This window comes from Emys orbicularis, chromosome 25 (assembly GCF_028017835.1).
Source record: "Emys orbicularis isolate rEmyOrb1 chromosome 25, rEmyOrb1.hap1, whole genome shotgun sequence".
Classification (NCBI taxonomy): Eukaryota; Metazoa; Chordata; order Testudines; family Emydidae; genus Emys; species Emys orbicularis.
The window spans coordinates 1,593,662-1,615,026 of record NC_088707.1 but is presented as its reverse complement, the minus strand read 5'-3'; the positions used below and the strand labels follow the sequence as shown (position 1 = coordinate 1,615,026).

Below are 21,365 nucleotides of genomic sequence, written 5' to 3'. Positions count from 1 at the left end.
CGGCTCTACCAGCCCCACACACGTGGCCCAGTGGGGAGAGGTTCCTGCTCGGCCGAGCCAGCTTGTTTAGGCTCCGTTTTCCTTCCTTCCTTCCTTCCTCTCTCTCAAGGCCGGGAGCCAGGATCCTGCCGGCTGCTCCCCCCGCACTCCTCCCCCCCCCCCCCGCGGCCTGGCCACTCGGGGCTTCCTCCCTGCACAGCCCAGTCCAGCCCATCGTAGCTGCCCCACCAGACCTGGGGCTAGAGCAGCTTGGCCCCAGGCCCCAGCTCTGACATGGGCCCCTGTTGGGCTGCCCCATGAGTCCAGACCCCTGCCCCCCACCGTGAACCTGCCCCCGTCTCCCCCCAGGGATGGACGTGCCCGCAGCCCCCTTAGCCCATCAGCGCTAACGACCCTGGCGCTACAATTCAGTCCTGCCCAGCGATGGCACTGCCCCCCCAGCAGCATGCCAGACCCCCAGGTGCCCTGCGCCCGACAGACACCCGCAAAGGGAAAAGAAAACGCCACAGACACCCCCTGCCTGCCCAGCTGGCTACCCGGAGAGGCCCCTGCCCCCCCGCATGGGGCCCATTCACCACGGTATCCCCCAAAGCCAGCCCTGGGGGGGGCCTGTGGCCCAGGCCCTGCTGAAGGCTGCATCTTAGCGTGGCCTGGCAGCAGAGCCCAGCACCGGGACCTGGATGCCTGGAGGGACAGACCCCCCCCCCGCCCCAGGCAGGGCTGTGTCGGAGCAGGAGCGACCCCTTACCGGGCTGCCCTGTGACCCCCAGGCCAAGGCCCACAGGGAACACACACGGCTGCCCTCAGAGGGCCCTGCTTGTCCCCCACCCTAGAGGGCTGCTCTCCGGAGCCAGGCCTGGGGCAACCCAGAGCGGCAGTGAAACCTCAGGCAAAGTAGCCGGCTGCCCTGTCCCTGCGGCTGCCCCTTCCCTGGCCCGGGTCAGTCCATCGGCCCCTCCCTTCCTGAAACAGCCGGGCCACACAGGCAGTGTCTATACTGTGTATTGGCCCTGGCGCTCAGGGCTGGAAGCCTGACGTGCTGCTCTCTCAGGGATAGAAACTCCCTGGGAAGGACGAAATCTCCAGGTTGGGGGGCTGAGTTCTGGGGGGAGGGGGACAGGTCGGGGCTTCCAGACGCATCCACCAGCCCGAAGTGCCTGCAGAGCCCTGGGACTCCACTCCCAGGGGAGGGGTAAAGCACCAGCTGGGAGGGCACCAGCACCCAACCCGCCTTTGGTCGTCCCAGGAGCCGACAGAAACTGGGGCTGTTCCAATTACGAAGCCACTGTACAGTTTGGGGGGCTGGCAGGCTCAGCGCCACCAGCCCAGGGCTGGGCTAGCAGGGGGCTGCAGGTCAGGAGTGAGGGGCACCGGCAGTGTTGGGGGGAGCCCAGGGCTGGGCTAGCTGGGGGCTGCGAGTCGGGAGGGTCTCAGGCAGAGCAGTGTTGGGGGGAGCCCAGGGCTGGGCTAGCAGGGGGCTGCAAGTCGGGAGGGTCTCAGGCAGAGCAGTGTTGGGGGGAGCCCAGGGCTGGGCTAGCAGGGGGCTGCGGGTCGGGAGTGAGGGGCACCGGCAGATATTTTCTGTTAAAGGTATGAACACCCCAGGACACAAACCCCCCACTCCCAACGTCCCCAGCTCTGGCAGGAGACAGGCCCCTCCCTGTGCTGACGCTCGCAGCCCGGAGAGCGGGGCAGCACGACACAGACGTGGCCCAAGCGCCGGCTGCACAGATGCCATGCTGATTTAATTAGGGTGCATCGTCCCTTTATTGATGGCAGAGCACCGGGGCCAGGCTGGCAGCACAGCCCGTAGGGGGCCCATGAGGGGGCTGCACAGACCCCAGGGATGCTCCAAACCAGAGCCCAGCAGCATACAGACCAGGATAAGGCAGGACATGAAAACAGCCGGTGGAGCCTGGGGCCACCCTAGCTGGGGGCTGGCGCCTCCTCTGCTCTCGGTCACCAGCTGATGGTGACGCCGACGGGTCCTGGGCCCGCTGCATCCCCCACACGTGCCGTTAGCAGCTTCACAATCCGCTTGCGTCCCCTGGCTTCTGCTCCCCCCTCGCTGCCAGATTGCTCTGGAGAGGCAGCCCGGCGCCAGCAGCCTCTGCTCCACCAGGCGTCCGCCAGCGAGACTGGGCCGGTCGCGCCAGAAGCCAGAGCTGGGTCCTGTGGGGCTGCAGGTGGGCAGGGAGCCGGTCGGTGCCGCTGGCCCTGGTGGGAAACAAGCTGAACCCACCAAGGGGCCCCCAACCAGCCACAGGAGGGGGTCACGGCCAAGCTGCACCGGACTCAGGCAGCGTCTGGTGCTCAAGGCACCTGCTCCCGGCTCCCACCAGGCCAGAACTAACCAGCCGCCGGGCCCTCGCGCCCGCCCCAAGACAAACACCCACTGTTGGTTCAGCCAAAGCTGCTTTACTTATGGGGCTGGGCCCCAGGGCCCCACAGCGCCTCCTGCCCGGCAGAGACCCTGCCACCTGCCGAGGCGCCAGCCTGGGACGCTGCAGGACCTGGGGGGCAGAGGCCGCGGTATTTAAAGGCACCAGGGAGCGGGCAGAGCACCCAGGGCCAGCGGCAAAGGGCCCCAGCCAGCACCAGCTGGACGGCGAGGACCTAGCCGGGGGCAGCAGGCGCGGGGCTAGGGCAGCCTGCACACCGTTCTGGTGGCACCTAGCGGCCCCAGCCAGGATCGGGGCCCTGATGGGCTGGGCGCTGCAGCCCCACCCCCGCCCCCGACGCGGGAGTCTGGACTAGGCTGGGCAATAGGCCGCATGGGGTGGTGGCAGCAGACTGGCCGGCACAGGGCTCCCAGCGGGACATCGGTTCAGGGCACATCCTGCCCAGGGATTCCCCGTGCCCAGGGGACATGTGCAGGGGATGGGAGCTGGCACCGATCACACTGCGCCCGACACCCACCTGGCTCGCTGGCACCTTGCACCCAGCACTGGGCAGAAACTCAGGCCAGGAGCAGGTTCCAAAGGCCACCGACAGGCAGAGTCGTCCCGGGGACCGGCCGGCTCCCCCCACTCCAGCAGCCCTTCACGGGGCGGGGGAACGAGTCACGGGGTTCCCAGGGGGTGAGCTCGGAGGGACGAGTCAGGTCGGGGAGGTACTGAACGTGGCATCACTCCGGTTACTATGCCCGGGTGCCATCCACCAGCCCCCTGGCCAGAGCCAGGCGCAGCCACGGGACACGGAGACAACCCCCTGGGAGACGTCCCTGCTCCCATGGGGCGAGTGGCGAGCCCAGCGGGGCGGGGGGGAGGGCTGGCTCCCTCCGCAGCTCAGGGAAGGGCCAGGCAGTGCTTGGGGGGTTCCCCACTCTCATCCTGGCTCCAGTTTGGGGGTTCTGGCTGGCAATCAGAGGGTACTTCCCCTTCTCCCTGAGCAGGCCCCATGCTCCAACCCCCTCCCAGCTGTCCTGCACCCACCGCTCCTGCGCGGAGCCCCCAGGGGAACCCCCTGCATGGGCGGGGGGAGAACGGGTCCCGTGGAGCAGAGACCAGACCAGCCGTCGCTGCACCCCAAGCAGCCTGGAAGGGGCGCTCAGCACAGGGGCGAAGCTCCGCGCCCTGAGCCTACGGCTCCCGTCCAAGGCAGGGAGCTCTCTGCCCCTCCCGCAGCCCCCGGCCCAGGGGTGGGGGCTGTGTTCCCAGCAGGGTCGGCTGCACACACGGGGTCACGGCCCAGAGGCACCGCCCTGCTCGCCCCACGCCCTGCACAGCCCTGCCCTGGCCCAGAACCGAAAACAGGAAATCTACCCGGAAAGGAACCGCCGGGCGGGGAGCTGCTTTGATCAAACGGCTTCCATGCCAGATGTGACCTCGCAGGCCTGTCCTCGCCTGCCAGGGAGAAACAGGCCTAGAGTCCACACGACTGGACTGAGACCCAGCCGCTGGGGGGTCATGTCAGGCCGACACCCCCCAATGCCTGGGTGCCCCCCAGTACAGTCAGCAGGAACCCCCCGACCTAGCTGGGGCACAACCTGGGGGTGGGGTGATGGTTTCACTTTGGGGGGCTGGTCGATGGCCCGCCTGTCCCTCGCGCTCGGGGAACGCGGTCGCCGGGTGCTGATGGGCAGTGGTGGCTGGACGCACGGGGAGAGGCTGCCACTGCATCAAGCACTCTGGCCTCTCTGCGCTGCACTTGGGGGTGACCCCAGCTGGCGGAGACGCCCCAGGCCGGCTTTGCTCGACCTAGGTCAGATGGCACCTGGCTGAGCGGCTGGTCCGTGCTGCCAGAGCGGCCCTGCTCCTGGGCCCCAGGATAGCCAGACTCGGCGCTCCCCCCGCCAGGCACCCCCGCCTTGGCACACGCAGCGGCACGCTCCGCCCCGGCCCCGCCAAGCGCTTTGCAGATGGTACAGAGACTCGCTTCCCGGTACAGGATGGAGCTAACCGCACACTGCCTGACTCCGGCCCAGCGAGGCAGCTCCTGCCGGCGGTTACGTGAGCCTTGATCGAGGGCAGGAAGAGGAAGCCTCACGTCTCGGCAGCCAGTACCTGAGCAATGCACAGCCCAGCCCAGGGAAGCTCTCGGAGGCGGCTCAGGGAACCGGGGCTCCTGCCGAGATGAGAAGGGGCCGGGCCTGGACACTGCAGCTGTCCATGCTGCAGAGGAAAGAGACTCCCTGGCAGCCAGGGGCAGTACGGGGCGCGGGGCGCCATGCACCACTGAGGCACAGGTGCCCAGCGTGGCTCTCACCGCATGCCCCCGCGGCCGGGGGCAGCGAATGCACCACAACAGCACAGGGCGAGTGGCACGCCCGGTCACGCCTGCCAGGCCAGGCACAAGACAGATGCTTTTGCAGGAGAAGCCGACACCGCTCAGCCAATCACACGGGCCAAAACAACCTGGGACGTCCCCTCCGGGTCGCCCTCAGGCACTAGGGGCCGTGCCAAACCCCTTCCAAAACACCAGCTCCCTGCGCTCCCCGGCACCATGCCGGGCTCTCTCCGGGCTCCGATGCCGTACCTGCCACGGCTCCATGGCCAGTGACCTGCCGCGCGTAGGGCCCCGTCCGGGTTCGCTGCTTTGGCCTCCGAGGCCCCGTGAGCCGATCGGGCACCGAGCTCTGGGTAACTTGCTCACACCCCGTGGGGTTTGGCTGCTGGGGACCGTGAGACACAGAGGAACTGAAAGCAGCCGAGTTTCGGCCATGGGAGGCTGGGGGCAGGTCTGGATCTCAGGCCGTGCTGCTGGGAAGACACATGCGTAGCAGAGAGGCTCTTTCACCACCACTTGGGCCCCTGGCTCACGCCAAGAGTTGCCCCCCCGCCCGGCCCCCCAGACATCCCACGGCGCGGGAGAGTCCCTGAGGAACAGTCGCAAGATCCCCGCCTTGGGGGTAATGTTCTAACACGGAGCCACCGCAGCGGGGCCCCCCGGCTACAGAAACCAGGTGCCCTGCCCCACTGCTCGCTGGAGAGACGCCAAGGCCCTGTGCTGAGTTCAGCTCCAGGGCAGCGGGGGCCACGGGGGGGGGGGGGGGGCAATGCCACGTTACTCGAAAGCAGGTGGCTGCCCCTCAGCCCCAGCCCCTCAGCCTCCCACGGCCACGGGAAGCCCAGGCGGGCAGCGCCCCCCTCCGGGCGGCTGGGCTCAGCCAGGGCTTGTTCCCTGCCAAGAAGCACCAGCTGCCGCCCGCAGCGAGGGGCTGGCACGGGCCCAGCCTGTGAGATACCCACCCCCACAGCCCCCGGGGCGGGGCGGTCAGGTCTAGGGGGGTTCCTGCCCTGGGGGCACTCGAACACTGTAGACGTTTACTGCTGCCCTGCGAGGCCTGTGCTGGGTGCTGGCCCAGGGCGAACCCGACGGGCCTGGTCCGAGTGCTCGGCCTTTCTTCCAGCCAGACGCCCACTCCTCCCAGAACTGCCCTTCCGGCCCTCACAGCCGGCCCCTGCGTCGGGGTCTTTGCCGAGGACTGAAGGTGCCATGTGGCTCCCGCTCCGTGCTGGGGGAAGCTCCCAAACCCGCTCAGGAAAGAGGAGAGACCCGCTGCCCAGTTCCTGCCAGGCGCCTCCAACGCCATGTGACAAACGCTGCCACCCACAATCCAGGCCCTGCAGGCCCAGCCAGCTCATCAGGCCTCGGACAAAGGCAAGTGCCAAGAGGAAAGGAGCTGCCCGGCCCCCCAGCAGAGGCGAGATTAGCCGGCTGCGTGCGGGGAACCCAGCAAGGCAGGAGCCGGGATCCAATTAGGGTGAAGGACATTTGCTCTAGAGCCATCTTGACGTCAACTACGTGACGTGGCCGTGGGGGCTGCTTTGTCGTTCTACCCACAACTGCCCCTGCCAAACACCCCTTCTGCAGCCCCGCCCCCGCCCGGAGCTCCAGTCCCCCAGGCCAACTCCAGAGCTAACCTTCGCGTGGGGTCACGGGCACAGAGACCCAGAGCAGCGTTGGGGCAGGGACGGGGCAGAGTCCAGGCACCGGATGCAGCCGTCCCTCATGCCAAGGCCCAAGCCGCAGTGGCTCTTGGGAGGAGGGCACAGCAGCTGCCTCCGAACGGGCACCAGCAGGAAAAGCACGAGCCTGACGGGGCGAGCGGAGGTCTGGGGCAGTTGCATTGAGCAGCCCCCAAAGAGCAAGCGGCGACGAGCCGTGTCACATAGCGACTGGACTCCTCTTCGCCCCATCCCACCATCTGGAGGAGAGCGCACTTGGGATCAGGGCAGAGACAAGCCCAGCATGGAACTAACCCGTGGAACTCACAGCTGCAGGAGATCGTCAAGGCAAGGGGACCAGGGTGCCCAGGCATTCAGTGGGACTCAGAGAAGGGATTCGATTCAAAGGCCAGAGGGGACAGTTACGATCCTCAGTGTGACCGTCAGGGCGCAGGCAGCAATTCCCGCCTCTTGTCCGTAAGACCCTCCCGTAGATCCAGCCAGTTCCTGCAGCGCCGCTAGTCTCTGCACGCCCAGCCGCAGGGACGATCGCTGGCTGCAGACGGCACCACCCCGTATAGATATGCCCCCCGTTGCCCCGACGGCCAAGGGCCTCTCCAAGGGAGACTCTCGGGCCACCAGTAAGATACTCCGTGGGCATTTTTCCTCTCCAACGTCTTTGGCTGCAAGCTAACGGGCGCGGGTCCCTGGTAGGGTTACACTGGCATCAATGGTGGAATCTCTGATCTGAGGACGTCAGTGACTCAGCCAGAGGTGAGGGGTCTATTGCAAGAGGGGTGGGCGAGGTTCTGTGGCCTGCGACAGGCAGGAGGTCAGACAAGATGATCACAGGGTCCCTTCTGGCCTTACAGTCCATGAGCTGGACCATGGGTCATTCCAGGCCCTGCAGAGCCCTGCTACGTCTCCCAGACTCGGGGAAATCAACTCAGCAAGCAGCTGGCAGGGCGGAAAACGAGGGCAGAGCTGCGAACGGTTCTGGCTGCGGGCACCTCTGGGGAACCTTGGCCAGCGCAGCTGGAGCCGCGGCGTTCGGGGAGCCGCTCCCGGTCCATTTCACGCGCCCTGCCTTCCCACCCACAGCGCGCTCACAACCGTCCCACAAGGGCCCCGGGAACACAATGAGGCTGCTCAGTTGCCTGGAGAACGGGGAACAATCGCGCTGTAATTGCCCTGTACGCACATTACGAAGATCGCGAACGCTCCCTTTGCCAAGACAACGCGGTGCTCGACAAAGGAGGCGTGGGCAGGGGCCAGCAGCACGGGGAGCAGCCCACACGCCAGGTATTAATAGTACAGCAGCAATTTCATCTTAAAATAGGCTGTGAGAAGAGAGGAGGCGGGCTCTGGACAAAGGCGACCTATTGCACGGCCCAGCAATGGTGACGCAGGCACAACTGGGGGACAGATTTAGAAATACACGTGCGACTCTCCACCCCCCAGCTCCGGCGCATCCCCAGGACCGTCCTCACCGGGGGCACATTCAGACCCTCCCTCGACCTTCCAGCAAGAGACTTCCCCTGCGAGCGAGTGCCCAGAGGTCAGGCAGGGAGCCACTCGAAAGTTCCTCCTTCCACGGGGACGCACCAATCCACCAAGAAAAAGGGGGTGAAGCCCCCAGAATGCAGAAGCAACGTCCCCTCCCCATGCACAGCCCTCAACGTCACTGAACAGAGCCGCTCCTAACCCCAGCCCTGGGGCCTCGGGACGCCAGGCGATTGGGGGCTGCCAGGGGGCCTGTGCATGGCAAGCCGGGGGGACATCCCCCAGACAGGCCCTGTCCCAAGGCGCATACAACCCGGCACTGGTGCTGTGCGCACCTGGCTGAACTCCAAGCCCAGAGCATCAGGGGCCAGCCCCCGGCCTGAACCCAACGGGTTGGCCCGGGCCAGGCCTTGTGCGCCTCCCCAGAGGGGTCGCTGCCAGTCCCAGCAGGCGCCGAGACAACCCAGTCTGCCAGCTGCCCTGAAACCTGGAGCTGCCCCTCTCCCCCCGGCATGAGATAAACACGGACACCCGGGGTGGGGACCCCTGGGAGCTGGATGAAGAGCCACAGTGCAAGGCCCCCTCCCCCGCTCGCAGGTACAGCAAGGTCAATCCAGAGCCAATCCGCATTGACACCCCATGGGGCCTAGCGCCTTCTAGACAGATACCGATGGGGGCCCCGGGCCTCGCCCCCAACCTTTCCGAGCAACTGGGAAGCCCCCCACAGCTCAGCATCACCTAGAGACCAGGCTGGATGGGAACAAGTGAACAGCCCCCCCTGCCCCCCACCGCTCCCCCAGGCCCCCTCGCCCTGCCTGCCTCCCCCAGGGCGCGTGGGGGCACCCACCAGCCAGCTCCCCCCGTTGCTTTCTACCCCAGTCAGCCCCAATGGTGGAGCCGTTTACCAAGGGGTGGGGGCTGGGGCAGGATCCCCCCGTTTGGTGGGGGAGGGGTATCTGGAGGCTGTCAGTGAGCTGAAGGGAGGAGGGCTTGGGGGGATTAGCCTTAGGGAGGGGGGGACATGTAGTGAAGGCCCAGAGGGAAACAGGAGCTGGGTCAGAGGCTCTGGATGGGGGGATACCCAGAGGAAGGGGGGTCCCTGGTCCCATCCAGGAAGGGAGGGCGCAGGGCGGGGGGGCAGGCAGGGTGCGGGAATAGTGGGCAGCGGTGCCAGGTGAGCAGGGAAGATGGGGGGAGCATGATGAGGATCCCGTCTGGGTGCGGGGGGTGGGGGTGGGGAAGTGTCCTGGCCAGGGGGAGGTGGGTGATGGGGGCCCCAAGGTCCCAGCCGGGGGATGGTATGTAGGTCCCAGGGTCCAGGGGGGGCAGCTAATGCAGGTCCCAATCCGGTGGGGGAGGGGGAATGCAGGTCTGGGGGGGATGTGGGGCACGGGGGGGGGGCAGATGATGCAAGTCCCGGCCAAGGAGGGCAGGGGGGATGCGGGGGCCTGGGGTCCCGGGTGGCGGGGCGGGTGGGGGGACTGAGAAGAAGGGGCCGGTGATGCGGGTCCCGGCCGGGGGGATGCAGGGGGGCGCGGTGATGCGGGAAGGGCCAGGGGGATGTGGGGGGCCGGAGGGACTGGGAGTGTGGGGGGGATGCGGGGGGTGCAGGGGGGCGCGGGAGGGTTGCGGGGGGCCGGAGGGGGCCGGGGGCGGTGATGCGGGGGTGCAGGGGGGCACGGGGGGTGCAGGGGGATGCGGGGGGAAGCCGGGGGGGTGCAGGTGGGGTGCGGGGGGGGCCGCGGTCCTGGTCTCACCTTCATGATGCTGGCGCGGGGCGCGGCGGGCACCGGGCTCCGCTCCGCCGAGTTCTCGCGGCTGCTGCCGGAGCCGGAGCTCGGGCTCCCCCCGCCCCGGGGCCCGTCCGCCATCCCCGGCTCGGGGCTCCGCGGCGGGGCCGCTCCCCAGCTCCGCCGCCCCGCGCCCCGCAGCCCCGCGCGGCTCTGCCGGGAGGCGGGGCGGGGGCGGGGCCCAGCCGAGCCCGCCCCGAGCTCCGAGCCTGACCCCCTGCCGCGCTGGGGCGAGGGGGTCCGAGCCCAGCCCGCCCCCGGGGAGCCGACACCGCCCCCCGCGCCCACCCCCTGCACCCCCCGTCCTCTGCATCCCCCCACCCAAAACACCCCCACCCCTCCCCTGCACCCCAAACACCCCCGCCCCATCTACCCCATCCTCTGCATCCCCCCACTCCATCCACCCCATCCTCTGCATCCCCCCACCCCTCCCCTCTGCACCCCCTCCCCTCTGTGCCCCAAACACCCCTGCCCTATCTGCCCAGCCCACACAGCCCCGCCCTCTGCACCCCCACACCATCTGCACCCCCACACACCCCAATACAGCCCCCACCCCTCCCCAGCACAAACTGCTCCCCCCCACTCCAGGCACCCACCAACACAACCCTATCAAGCCCCACAAACACCCTCCCTGCACACAGCACTCACCCTAGCCCCCCAATCTACCCCCAGCAGGATCCCCCGCTCCTCACCTCGTCTGCCCCCCAAGCCTCCCACCTCAGCCCCCCCACCCCACACAGAGTCAGTCAGTGGGGGGGGGGGGGCAGGAGCGGGCGCTTGGCAGCACATAACTTCCCTCTCTAAACAGTGAGAATGGCTCCTACTGCCCCCGCCCCACCTACTTCCTAACCCTTGTTGTGGTCGTTGTTTGATCCGGATTGTGAGCTCTGTGCAGCTGGGCCACTCCCAGCCCACGGGGGCCCTGTGCTGCCAGGGCTGGGTGGTACCTGCACAATGGGGGCCCTGAGCGCATCAGAACATCCAGACCGGGTCAGACCCAGGGCCCGTCCAGCCCAGTGTCCTGTCCTCCGACCGTGGCCAGAGCCAGGTGCCCCAGAGGGGATGAACAGCACAGGGAATCACCAAGTGATCCATCCCCTGCCGCCCATTCCCAGCTTCTGGCAAACAGAGGCTAGGGACACCATCCCTGCCCAGCCTGGCTAACAGCCATTGATGGACCTATCCTCCATGAACTTACCTCGCTCTTTTATCTCAGTTGGGGTCCAGGCAGCGCCCGGCGCGCCGGGGCCCTGATCTCAGTTGGGGTCTGGGCCGCGCCCGGCGCGCCGGGGCCCTGATCTCGGTTGGGGTCTGTGCAGCGCCCGGCGCTCCGGGGCCCTGATCTCGGTTGGGGTCTGTGCAGCGCCCGGCGCGCCGGGGCCCTGATCTCAGTTGGGGTCTGGGCAGCGCCCGGCACGACGGGGCCCTGATCTCAGTTGGGGTCTGGGCAGTGCCCGGCGCGCCGGGGCCCTGATCTCGGTTGGGGTCTGGGCAGCGCCCGGCGTGCCGGGGCCCTGATCTCGGTTGGGGTCTGGGCAGCGCCCGGCGCGCCGGGGCCCTGATCTCGGTTGGGGTCTGGGCAGCGCCCGGCGCGACGGGGCCCTGATCTCAGCTGGGATCTCCAGGGGTGACCATAACACAAACAGGGCCACCCAGAGGATTCAGGGGGTCTGGGGCAAAGCGGGGGAGCTGCGGCGCTTGTACTCACCCGGCAGCGGTCCGGGTCTTCGGCGGCGGGGGGGCCCTTCAGTCGCTCCACGTCTTCGGCAGCACTGAAGGACCCGCCGCCGAAATGCCGCCGAAGACCCGGACCGCCGCCAGGCCAGGACTCGCGGGGCCCCTGCGGGGCCCGGGGCAAATTGCCCCACTTGCCCCCCCTCTGGGCGGCCCTGAACACAAATAACCCAACGCATTCAGGTTTGCAAAGCAGCCAGTGGTCATTTCAGGCCAGCAGGCTGAGGTGTTCCTAGCAGCAGCCTCGGTGCCTGGCAGCAGCAGCTAATCACCCCATGTGAGCGCTTAGAGCCGCCCCAGCACTGGGCCTGCTGCAATCCGCCAGTCTCCGTTGATTCCAGGGAGGGAGGCGTAAGGAGATAAGCTCCATGCAAAGCCCCACTGTACCTGGCAGCCCGGCCCCGGGAGCCCGCCGTCAGCTAGGCAGAGCGAACGGGCTGGGCTTCATCGCACACAGAGGGGCGCTAAGGGGAGGAAATGAATTCGTCCACTGGTGTGGGCCCTTGTGAGGGACGGACCCCCTGCCGCTTCCCTGCAGTGCGGGATGTGAGGGGCCCCAAACTGCAGGCAGGAAAGGTCCCTGACCCCGTGTGTGCAATGCCCCGGGCTGCCCTGGCCACGTCCACTCAGACACACAGACGTTCCCGTTCGATAGCAGTGACTAACCCGGCTTCCACCCTGGCACCGGAGCAGGTGGCAGCGAGGAAAAGAAAATAAAGCGAGCAGCTTGCGGGCTCCCGCCTAGAGAACGCAGGGATGGGCCCCAGGGAGGGCAGCGCCGCGGGACGCTCACTAGCACAGGGCATCGGGACAGGGACAAGAACGGGATGGGGAACAGCTCAGTGCGCCTCTGGGAAGGCTGCGTCCATGTGTATATATCTCCTGTCTAGGGCTCACCCTGGTCTCCACGGTTGCTGCCCCCACAGCAGGAAACAATCCAGCGGAGGCAAGGCCCCGCAGCTCCCACCAGGCGCGCCGAGGACCAGACGGAATTCCTGCAAGCCAAGCCAGGGCTGAAATCACTCGGGCTGCTCCCCCCTGCCGCCCGGGTTACTGTGCGGTCAGTGCCTGTCCCTGCAGAGTTAATCTCAAACTGCCCTGAGCCGCCCAGGGAGCAGGCGGGGGCCCTGGACCAGCGAGTGCTTTGGAGCGGGCCAGGCGTACTCTGACCACGGCAAAGCATCGCTCAGCACCAGGTACTGCAGGAGGCCGGCTGCCCCTAATGCAGCCCGGGGGGGGCGGGGGTGTTGCAGAAGGTGGATTTGAACGGAGCCTGCAGGAGGGAACGGGCCCATTAACTCACTGGCTGATGGCTGGGCACGCAGCAGGCCCTGACGGGGTGCTGTACGGAGCCAGCTGCCCCCCAGAATCCAGCCAGGGGGCTTTCACCAGCCGCCTGCACCATGCGCTTTGCAGAGCGGGAGCCACTGGCGCGAGGCCAGGCGTGCCGGCTCCCAGCAGAGCTCCAGGCCCCTCTCCCTGCCCCAGCCCACCAACATTTTGTCTCCACTTGCAACCAGAACGCTGGTTGAAACTTTTCGCCCAGCATGGACGGGGCGGGGGGGCAAGGCTGGACAAGGGCCTTTTGCCAGCGTATTTTCTATGGCTGATGAGCAATTTCAGTCCCACGCTGGGGGCTGCTTTTTGTGTCTTCCTAAGGCAAGACCTCCTGCGAGGGGCTTTGCTTTCCCGACCCCAGGCCCAGCTGTCCGCCCAGCAGGCTTCCTACGCATCACAGCTCAGTTGCCTTCAGAATAAACCCGTAACAAGCTGTTGGGAAGAGCCGCCTCCTGTGCCCGCTGTGCTGGGATCTCCAAGGCAGCCAGACGGTCCCAGGGTCCCCTCGACAGATGCCGAATTGGTGAACTATTCATGGGGCGGCTGCCTCGTAACAGATACAAGGGGAACTCGTTAATCAAGCCCAGAGTCGGCCTTTGAGCTAGAAATCTCTTAATGGGGATTAAAGCCCCAATCACAGCGCACGGCCCGGTGGTTATGTTCAGAGATAATCCGTCTTTATTTTGCTTTTTGAAACATTAAAAGCAGCCCCCCCCCCCCAGCCCATTGTTTCATAAACCGGAGGGCACGTGCTGCAGAGCAGTTTACGGGCTGCCGGCGATCTCGGCCTCCCAAGCCCCAGCCCCAGCCCCTGCCTTGCAGGGCCGCACAAGCGCAGGAGCAGATCCGACGCGCCGTGACCCAGGCTGCTGGCACAATGTAGGACACCCTAGCTGGGAGCTTCAAGCCAGGGGCAGGTGCTAGACATCCATACCTGCCCTGCAGCTCCCAGCAGCCCCAGCTCAGCTCCACGGAGCAGACGATTTAGTTCCCAGCCCTGCAAACCAAGGGCCTGTCAGCGCTGTGCGGGCCCCAGGATCCAGGGGTGGTTCCCCCATGTCTTTGGCCTCCCTTCTGCAGCCACCACCTTCCACCCCAGAGGTGGCTGCATTCCAAGGGTGCTGCAAAGGCAGAGCCTGGGGCAAAAGGCACAAGCAGAACGCCTGTAATAAATGTGTCAGGAAGGATCACAGTCACGAAGCCGCGGGAGAGGAGAAATTCCAGCCGGGGGGGCAGCTTCCTCTGCAGCCAGCCAGCCAGCCCTCGTGCTGCTGGGGGGCGGGGGGGGGGGGGAGCAGGAGCAAGCTCCGCTGATGGAGGAAGTAGGGTGCAATGGTCAGAGCATTAGCCGGGGTTCGATTCCTGGCTCTGCCCCAGAGGCTCCGGGCCTCTCTGAGCCGCGGCCCCCAAGCTGTGCCATGGGGAGACCAGCCCTGCGCTGCCCCGCTGCCAGCAGCAGAGACTATGGGGAAGGGGCAGCTGCTGCCCTTTAGCGATCAGCCCTGATCTCACCAGCCGCCTCAACCTCTTCAACCCTCTGCCCCGGGCAAACCTCCTTCCCCACCTGGGGGCACAGGGCAGCCAGCCCTGCTTCTCCCCACGCCGGGGGCTGGGTCTCCAAACAGCCAGCACCTGGCGCCAAGCTGGGCGGTGAACTTGACGCTGGCGCCATCTGGTGGACAAGCCGCTCCCCGACAGGGCCATGCTTGGCGCAGCATCGCCAGCAGGTCGGGCCCCGAACGCAGGGAGCTGGCAGGTCTCAGGGGCGGGATCAGGCAACTTCTCCACTCTGCCCCGTGCCCTTGGGCTGCAGGCGGGGGCCCGCGGCTCCCCACAGCACGCTCTGTGACGGGGAGGCCACGCAGGATGCAGCGCGCCAACAGGGCCCCCCGCCTGCGGTAGCACCATGAAACGCTGTGCGTGCCTCCCACCAGCTCTGCGGGCAGCCTCTGCCAGACAGGGAGCCGCCCCACGGGACCTCCCCAGCCTCCTGCCCCACACCAGGGACCCTCCCTGCCCCCCTGCGAGCAGCAGCACAAGCAGAGCCCGAGCGAGGGCACGCTGGGCCAACGGCGCCGCAGGGCTGGCCGGCCTCACGAGACGACTCTGCTCTGGATGAAGTGCAGCAGGCGCTTCTCCCTCAGGACTCTGGCCATGGGGCCCAGGGAGCCCGCAGCATCGCGCAGCTCCCTGAAGGCCCCGGCCGCCACCAGGTGCAGCCGCACCGGCCCAATGCTGCCCTTTAAGCGGAAGGTTTTGTAGACCAGAAAATCCTCCTGGAGACACTGATCCAGCTGCAGGAAGAGAGAGGGGTGCAGCTGAGCTCAGGCCCCGGGAGCCGAGGTTCGCGTCAGACCCTCCACCTCACACGTGCCCCAAAGCTCCTTCTAACCCCACAGGTCGCCAGCCTGGCCTGGCTGGGCCCGGCAAGCCCAGGCGCCTCTGCCCACAGTGGCCGGTCCCAGCTGCGGCCGGGGGAAGGTGCCAGATGCCCTGCAGTGCCGGGACACTGTTAGCAGGAGGGGCTCTCCCCCATCCATGTTTTCTCCTCTCATTTGCATCTGGAGGGTCTCGTTACCCCTGGCAACATCCAGGCCCCTTTGGAATCCAGCTCTGCTCCCAGCCTCAGTCAGACCTTGTGGCGAGGAGTTCCACTGGCCAAGCATCTGGCTCTTCTGCTGTACCAAGTGCCCCCCTGCGCCGTGAGGGTGACGGTGCCCCTCTCTGCCCCAGACATTGCTGTGTGCACCCTTGTGCGCTCCCAGCCCGGGAGCGCACAAGGAGCCGAGGCCCTGTCCCCAGCGGCACAGCTGGAAGCGCTCCACGTCCAGGTCCGGCTCTGCAGCCAGCCGACCTGGGCACCTGATCAGAGAGTGCTGCCACCTAGTGGCCAACCCCAGCCATGGCAGCACAGACCTCCCCGGGGGAAAACCCCAGGCCAGGCGGGGGGACCTGTGCGGCGCTTTTGGGGCCAAAGCCCCGTGCTGGGAGCAGCCCCGAGCTGGCAGGATCGCTCCCTCCTGCAGGCTGGAGGAGGAAGGGCTCCACCCCCCAAAGCCTTCCAGGGGCAGGGGCAGGGGGACACCCACCTGCCCATGGCACCAACTGCCCCTGCCCAGCCCTGCCCCGTGCCGCTGCTTCCCCAAGCCGCTCACCTTATAGCGCTGCACCTCCGACAGATCACGCACGCCCCGCAGCTCCACGAACACCTGGTAATGGGGGGCGCAGACCCCGGAGGAGGCACCTGGGGGGCAGCACGGACCCACGTTAACCCACCCAGCTGGAAGGGCAGGAGAGACACCCCACGCTGGGAGCTGAGGGATGGGGGTGGAAAAACCCTGTGGCGGGGCAGGGACCCAGACCACCCTGGGGCAGCACCTGGCTCGACAGGCACAGAGCCGCTCCCAGGAGGTGTCATCTTGTCATCAAGCCGCTCCCTCCTCAGCGGAGCACTGGGATCTGGACCGCACGTGGGGATCCAATGGGCTTCACCCAGCCTAGCCGGGCCACTCCACAACACCAAGGCTAGTGCCAGGCACAGCCCCGGGCAGCTCGGCCCCCTCCTGCCCAGCCGTCTCACCAGCCCCCTGTGAGGAAGTAGGACTGGTCTTAATGTTTCCTCTGAATACTGTGTAGGTGCCTCCATTTCCCCTATGCATTTCTTAAGTCTCCTAGCAACAAATGGCCAGGGCCCTTCCCCCCTGCAAGGGGATAGCTAAAGGTGAACAAAGAGATCAGGTGACCTCCTGGCCCAGGAAAGAGACAAAGGCCAGAAAGGAGGGGCTGGAGGGGGTTTCAGTTTGGAGCTGGCTGGGGACTAGGAGTGAGGGCAGAAGACGGGGGTGTCTGGCTCACTGGGCCCCAGAATGGACCCGGCCGAGGGGTCCCGTTCGCTGGACCGACAAGCTCTGTTTTAGACCCTGTTCCTGTCATCTAATAAACCTCTGTTTTACTGGCTGGCTAAGAATCACGCCTGACTCGAAGTGGGGGTGCAGGACCCTCTGGCTTCCCCAGGACCCCGCCGGGGCGGACTCGCTGTGGGAAGCGCACAGAGGGGCATATGCTGAATGCTCCAAGGTCAGACCCAGGAGGTGAAGCCGTGTGAGCTTCTTGCCCTGGAGACAGTCTGCTCCGAGGGAGAGGAGGCTCCCCAAAGTCCTGCCTGGCTTTGTGGGGAGCAGTTCCAGAGCATCGCCCGGGGACTCCGTGACACCCCCACAACCAGGCCCAGCTGAGCCAGGCTGGGGGCACGGCCAGCCGGGCCTGAGCACAGTCAGGGTCAGGCAAACCCAGGGGTGCTGAAAGGAGCAGCAGCCCCGGAGGCAGAGCCAGTGGGGCAGAGGGGGGCCAGGCCGTCTCAAGCCAGGAGTCCTAGGATGCGTACAGGGCCCTTGGCCAGGACTGGCCCGGCCAGGCCAGCATGGGGCTGGGTACCGGGAGCGACACTTACCCAGAAGGCTGCTCTCTGCGCAGACGTAATCGACCAGCCGGGCTCCCGGCCACATGGCCACGGCGCGGCGCAGGCTCTGGTAGAAGCGCTCCTCGGGGACGCCTTCCCCACGCACGCTCAGGGTCTGGCTCAGCCTGGGGAGCCAAGGGCAGGGGGTGAGGGTGGGAATCAGGTGACTCCACCTCTGCCAGCAGGGGGCAGTGCCATGGCCTCAGACTTTCTGGCCAGAACAGCCCCACCCCCGCCCTCAAAGCACTGGGGAGGGGAGCCCCCACCCCACTTCAGCCTCCCCCCAAACCACCCTGCAGGGGCAGCTCCCATCTGGTCCCCAGCGTTCCCCAGGCAGCAGCTGAGTGAGTGGGGAGCCGGCAGGGGGAGTGTGTGGAGCTGACTCTCCCCACCTGCGCACGAGCCCCACCACGGGGCACTGGTTGTGGAATTCAGCCACCTTCAGCACCTCCCCGACGCGGCACCTAACAGACAAAGGGGGAGAGAGAACATGAGCCACGGCCGTATCCCCCCGCAACCGGCCCCATTCCATCGCGGCCTCCCATGAACAGCAGGGGGCATGGGGCATACTGGGGTGGGGGTGGGGGGCAGATGCTGAGAGGTGGGGGCAGGGGGCACGGGGCGTACGGGACTGGTGTGGTGTGTATGGGGTGGTGGTGGAGCATAAAGGACTGGTGGGAGACGCAGGGTGTATGGGGGTGGCAGAGCAGAGGGGACTGGAGCGGGGCACAGGGCGTGTGGGGGTGGCGGAGCAGAGGGGACTGGTGGGAGACGCAGGGCGTGTGGGGGTGCAGAGCAGAGGGCGCGTGGGGGTGCAGAGCGGAGGGGACTGGTGCAGGGCACAGGGCGTGTGGGGGTGGCGGAGCAGAGGGGACTGGTGCAGGGCACAGGGCGTGTGGGGGTGGCGGAGCAGAGGGGACTGGTGCAGGGCACAGGGCGTGTGGGGGTGGCGGAGCAGAGGGGACTGGCGCGGGGCACAGGGCGTGTGGGGGTGGCGGAGCAGAGGGGAGTGGTGCGGGGCACAGGGCGTGTGGGGGTGGCAGAGCAGAGGGGAGTGGTGCGGGGCACAGGGCGTGTGGGGGTGGCGGAGCAGAGGGGACTGGTGCGGGGCACAGGGCGCGTGGGGGTGGCGGAGCAGTGGGGACTGGTGGGAGATGCAAGGCTTGTGGGGATGCAGAGCAGAGGGGACTGGTGCGGGGCACAGGGCGTGTGGGGGTGGCGGAGCAGAGGGGACTGGTGCAGGGCACAGGGCGAGTGGGGGTGGCGGAGCAGAGGGGACTGGTGTGGGGCACAGGGCGTGTGGGGGTGGCAGGAAAGGGGGCACCTGGACAATCCAGCCTGGGCCGTCAGCACCAGCTCGTACTCCTTGCCCCCCTGCACGTCCGCCAGCAGCACGGTCCCCGGGGGCCCCTCAGAGCCCGGCCCCGCCGGCAGGAACTCGCAGAAAGCCCAGTCTGGGCACAGCAGGTAGCGGGAGTCGGGCTGCTCCGGCCACAGGTTCACCCCGAGCAGAGCTGGTGGGGGACACTGGGTCAGTCAGCAGGGAGAGCACACGGCCCCCCGGCCCCCGCAGACAGACCCATAGCAGCCCCCTTGTGCAGCATAGAGCTGCTGCTGCCTCGGGGGCGGGGGGCTGGAAACACCCTCACAGCCAGCGCTGGCCCCCCCATTGCTACGCAGGGCTGGGGCGCACTGCACCCCCCCACTGGGCGCTGCTTACGGGGCTGCTGCCTGCACACGGCGCTGACCTGCCCCTGCCCGGCCCGGCCGATGCCCCTTTACCTCCTGCGGCGCCGTAGAAGGGGCAGTAGAAGGAGAGGCCCTGGCACTCCGACTCCCGCAGGGCCTCCCCGTAGAGCTGCTCGCCACTGGGCTCTGCCGCCACCACCACCTGGAGCCGCGGCCACAGGCGCCGGGCGACACCGTCCCAGCCCCTGGCGCACTGTGCCCTCAGCTCCGCCGCCCGCGCTGCGTCAGGAGCCAGCAGCTGCTCCAGCCGGCGCCGGGTCCCCTCAGGCAGCTCCAGCCGGGGACTCAGCCTCCCCAAGGCCAGGTCCTGCGCCAGGCCCTCCCAGCCGGCGCGCAGCACGCCCAGGGCATCGTACAGCTCCGAGACCAGCCCGGCCTCCAGCGCCCGCAGCTCCCGCTCCCGCAGGGCAAACAACAGCTGCACATACAGGGCCGCGGCGCGCGAGGGCACCGTGCCCGCCTCCTCCGGAGTGCAGTACAAGGTGGGCAGCGGCCAGGCTGCGGCCGGCAGGGAGCTGCCCTGGGCCCAGGAGAAGCGGGCAGTGCCCCGCGGGCTCAGGGCCTCCGGGAAGACTCTGCTCAGGACGTCCAGGTACAACACGGGCCCCTGGGTGGGGACAGAGCGAGATGGAGACAGAGCCAGGGCAGCCAGACACAGTCACTGTATTCCCCCACCCCCGGGTACCAGCCTGTAACACCTACCTCCCTCCCCACCCCCGGGGGAACACCTCCCTCCCCTGTAGCTTTCTCCCACTCAGTCACCCGACTGGGGGAAGCCTCCCCCCAGCCCCCTCTGGCTCAGCCCCAGGTTGGTGCAGCAGGGCCGTGTGGCACACGGATGGGGGCCGAGGCACATTCCTCCCCGGGCACCCTGAAGAGGCCCCGAGACCCGCGGGGGAGGGGGGAGCCCTGGCCTGCAGGACCTGCCCGGCTGCCCCCACGTACCTGCAGGGGGGAGTCCGCGGTGCAGCTGCTCCGAAGCAGAGCCCAGGGCCCCTTCGGCAGTGCCGGGTGGGCAGGGGTCTCGCCCCCGTTGGAGCCGCGCTCTGCCAGGGGGTGACGCGCCCGGAACACGGCCGAGTCTGCGGGGAGAACGTGCCGGGGTCAGGCTGAGCCCCCCACGCCCTGCTGGGAGGGGGCAGGCCCAGCCCACCCCCATCCCCCCGCCGGGCTCTGGGCTGCCCACAAGGGGCCAGGGCCCAGGGGCTGGCACCCTCGCCCAGCACCGGGCCCTGCCTGCCCGCGGGCGCCCGACGTCCTGCCCCGGTACCTGGCTCCGCGGCCCCGGTTCCCCCCAGCAGCCGCAGCAGGAGGCGCTCCTGGCTCCGCCGCACGTCCTTGGACGCCTGCTCCAGGTGCCGGCGCTGCCAGCCCACGGCCCGGCCCAGCACCCGCAGCGCCAGCCAGTGCCAGAGAACGAGCCCCCAGGGCCGCCGCCGGGCCCCCCAGCATCCCGCGCCCCCCGGGCGGCAGCGCCAGGCCCAGAGCAGCAGGGCCAGCGCCACGGCCAGCCCGGCGAGCAGCATCGCGGCCCTGTGGGGAGGGGGATTGTCAGCACAGAGAGAGACATGGACCCCCAGTGCCCCCCACAACCCCACCCGGGCCCCCAGTGCCCCCCACAACCTCACCTAGCCCCCCCACCTCAATGGCCCCCAGTGCCCACCCGGGCCCCCCACACCTCAATGGCCCCAATGCCCCCCACAACCCCACCTGGGCCCCCCAAACCTCAATGGTCCCCAGTGCCCCCCACACCCCCACCCGGGCCCCCCACACCTCAATGGCCCCCAATGCCCCCCATAACCCCACCCGGGCCCCCCCACCTCAATGGCCCCCAGTGTCCCCCACCCGGGCCCCCCAACAACCCCACCCGGGCCCCCCACACCTCAATGGTCCCCAGTGCCCCCCACACCCCCACCCGGGCCCCCCACACCTCAATGGCCCCCAATGCCCCCCATAACCCCACCCGGGCCCCCCACACCTCAATGGTCCCCAGTGCCCCCCACACCCCCACCTGGGCCCCCCACACCTCAATGGTCCCCAGTGCCCCCCACACCCCCACCCGGGCCCCCCACACCTCAATGGCCCCCAATGCCCCCCATAACCCCACCCGGGCCCCCCACACCTCAATGGCCCCCAATGCCCCCCATAACCCCACCCGGGCCCCCCCACCTCAATGGCCCCCAGTGTCCCCCACAACCCCACCCGGGCCCCCAACACCTCAATGGCCCCCAGTGCCCCACCCGGGCCCCCCAGTGCCCCCGGCCCCGCTGGGAGCCGCGTCTCCTACCAGCCCCCCCCCGTGTCGCCCCCCCCGGATATCCCGCCTCCTGCTGAACTGACGGAGAATTAAAAGGACGGGAGCAGCCTCCGCTCTTAAAGGGCCAGATGCCGAATGACCCCCCC

At 68.1% G+C, this 21,365-nt stretch overlaps 1 protein-coding gene across 1 annotated transcript; it reads right to left on the bottom strand.

Annotated features, from left to right (window-relative positions):
- Positions 1-14,847: 14,847 nt before the first annotated feature.
- GHDC (GH3 domain containing) lies at positions 14,848-20,488 on the bottom strand. Its single transcript, XM_065422662.1, has 8 exons — positions 20,233-20,488; positions 19,908-20,044; positions 18,996-19,569; positions 18,538-18,727; positions 17,606-17,677; positions 17,205-17,338; positions 15,910-15,998; positions 14,848-15,048 (listed from the first exon to the last, which is right to left on the bottom strand). The coding sequence occupies exons 1-8, from the start codon at positions 20,486-20,488 to the stop codon at positions 14,848-14,850; spliced, it is 1,653 nt and encodes a 550-aa protein (XP_065278734.1).
- Between the last annotated feature and the right edge of the window lie 877 nt (positions 20,489-21,365).

What these genes read in the sequence shown, in the direction of transcription:
- GHDC (XM_065422662.1), bottom strand. Translation starts at nt 20,488, where the DNA reads ATGCTGCTCGCCGGGCTGGCCGTGGCGCTGGCCCTGCTGCTCTGGGCC. An exon ending in CCGCGGACTCCCCCCTGCAG is followed by an intron (nt 19,570 to 19,907) that starts GTACGTGGGGGC and finishes GTCCCCACCCAG; the next exon opens with GGGCCCGTGTTGTACCTGGA. An exon ending in CGCAGAGAGCAGCCTTCTGG is followed by an intron (nt 15,999 to 17,204) that starts GTAAGTGTCGCT and finishes GCTGCCCCCCAG; the next exon opens with GTGCCTCCTCCGGGGTCTGC.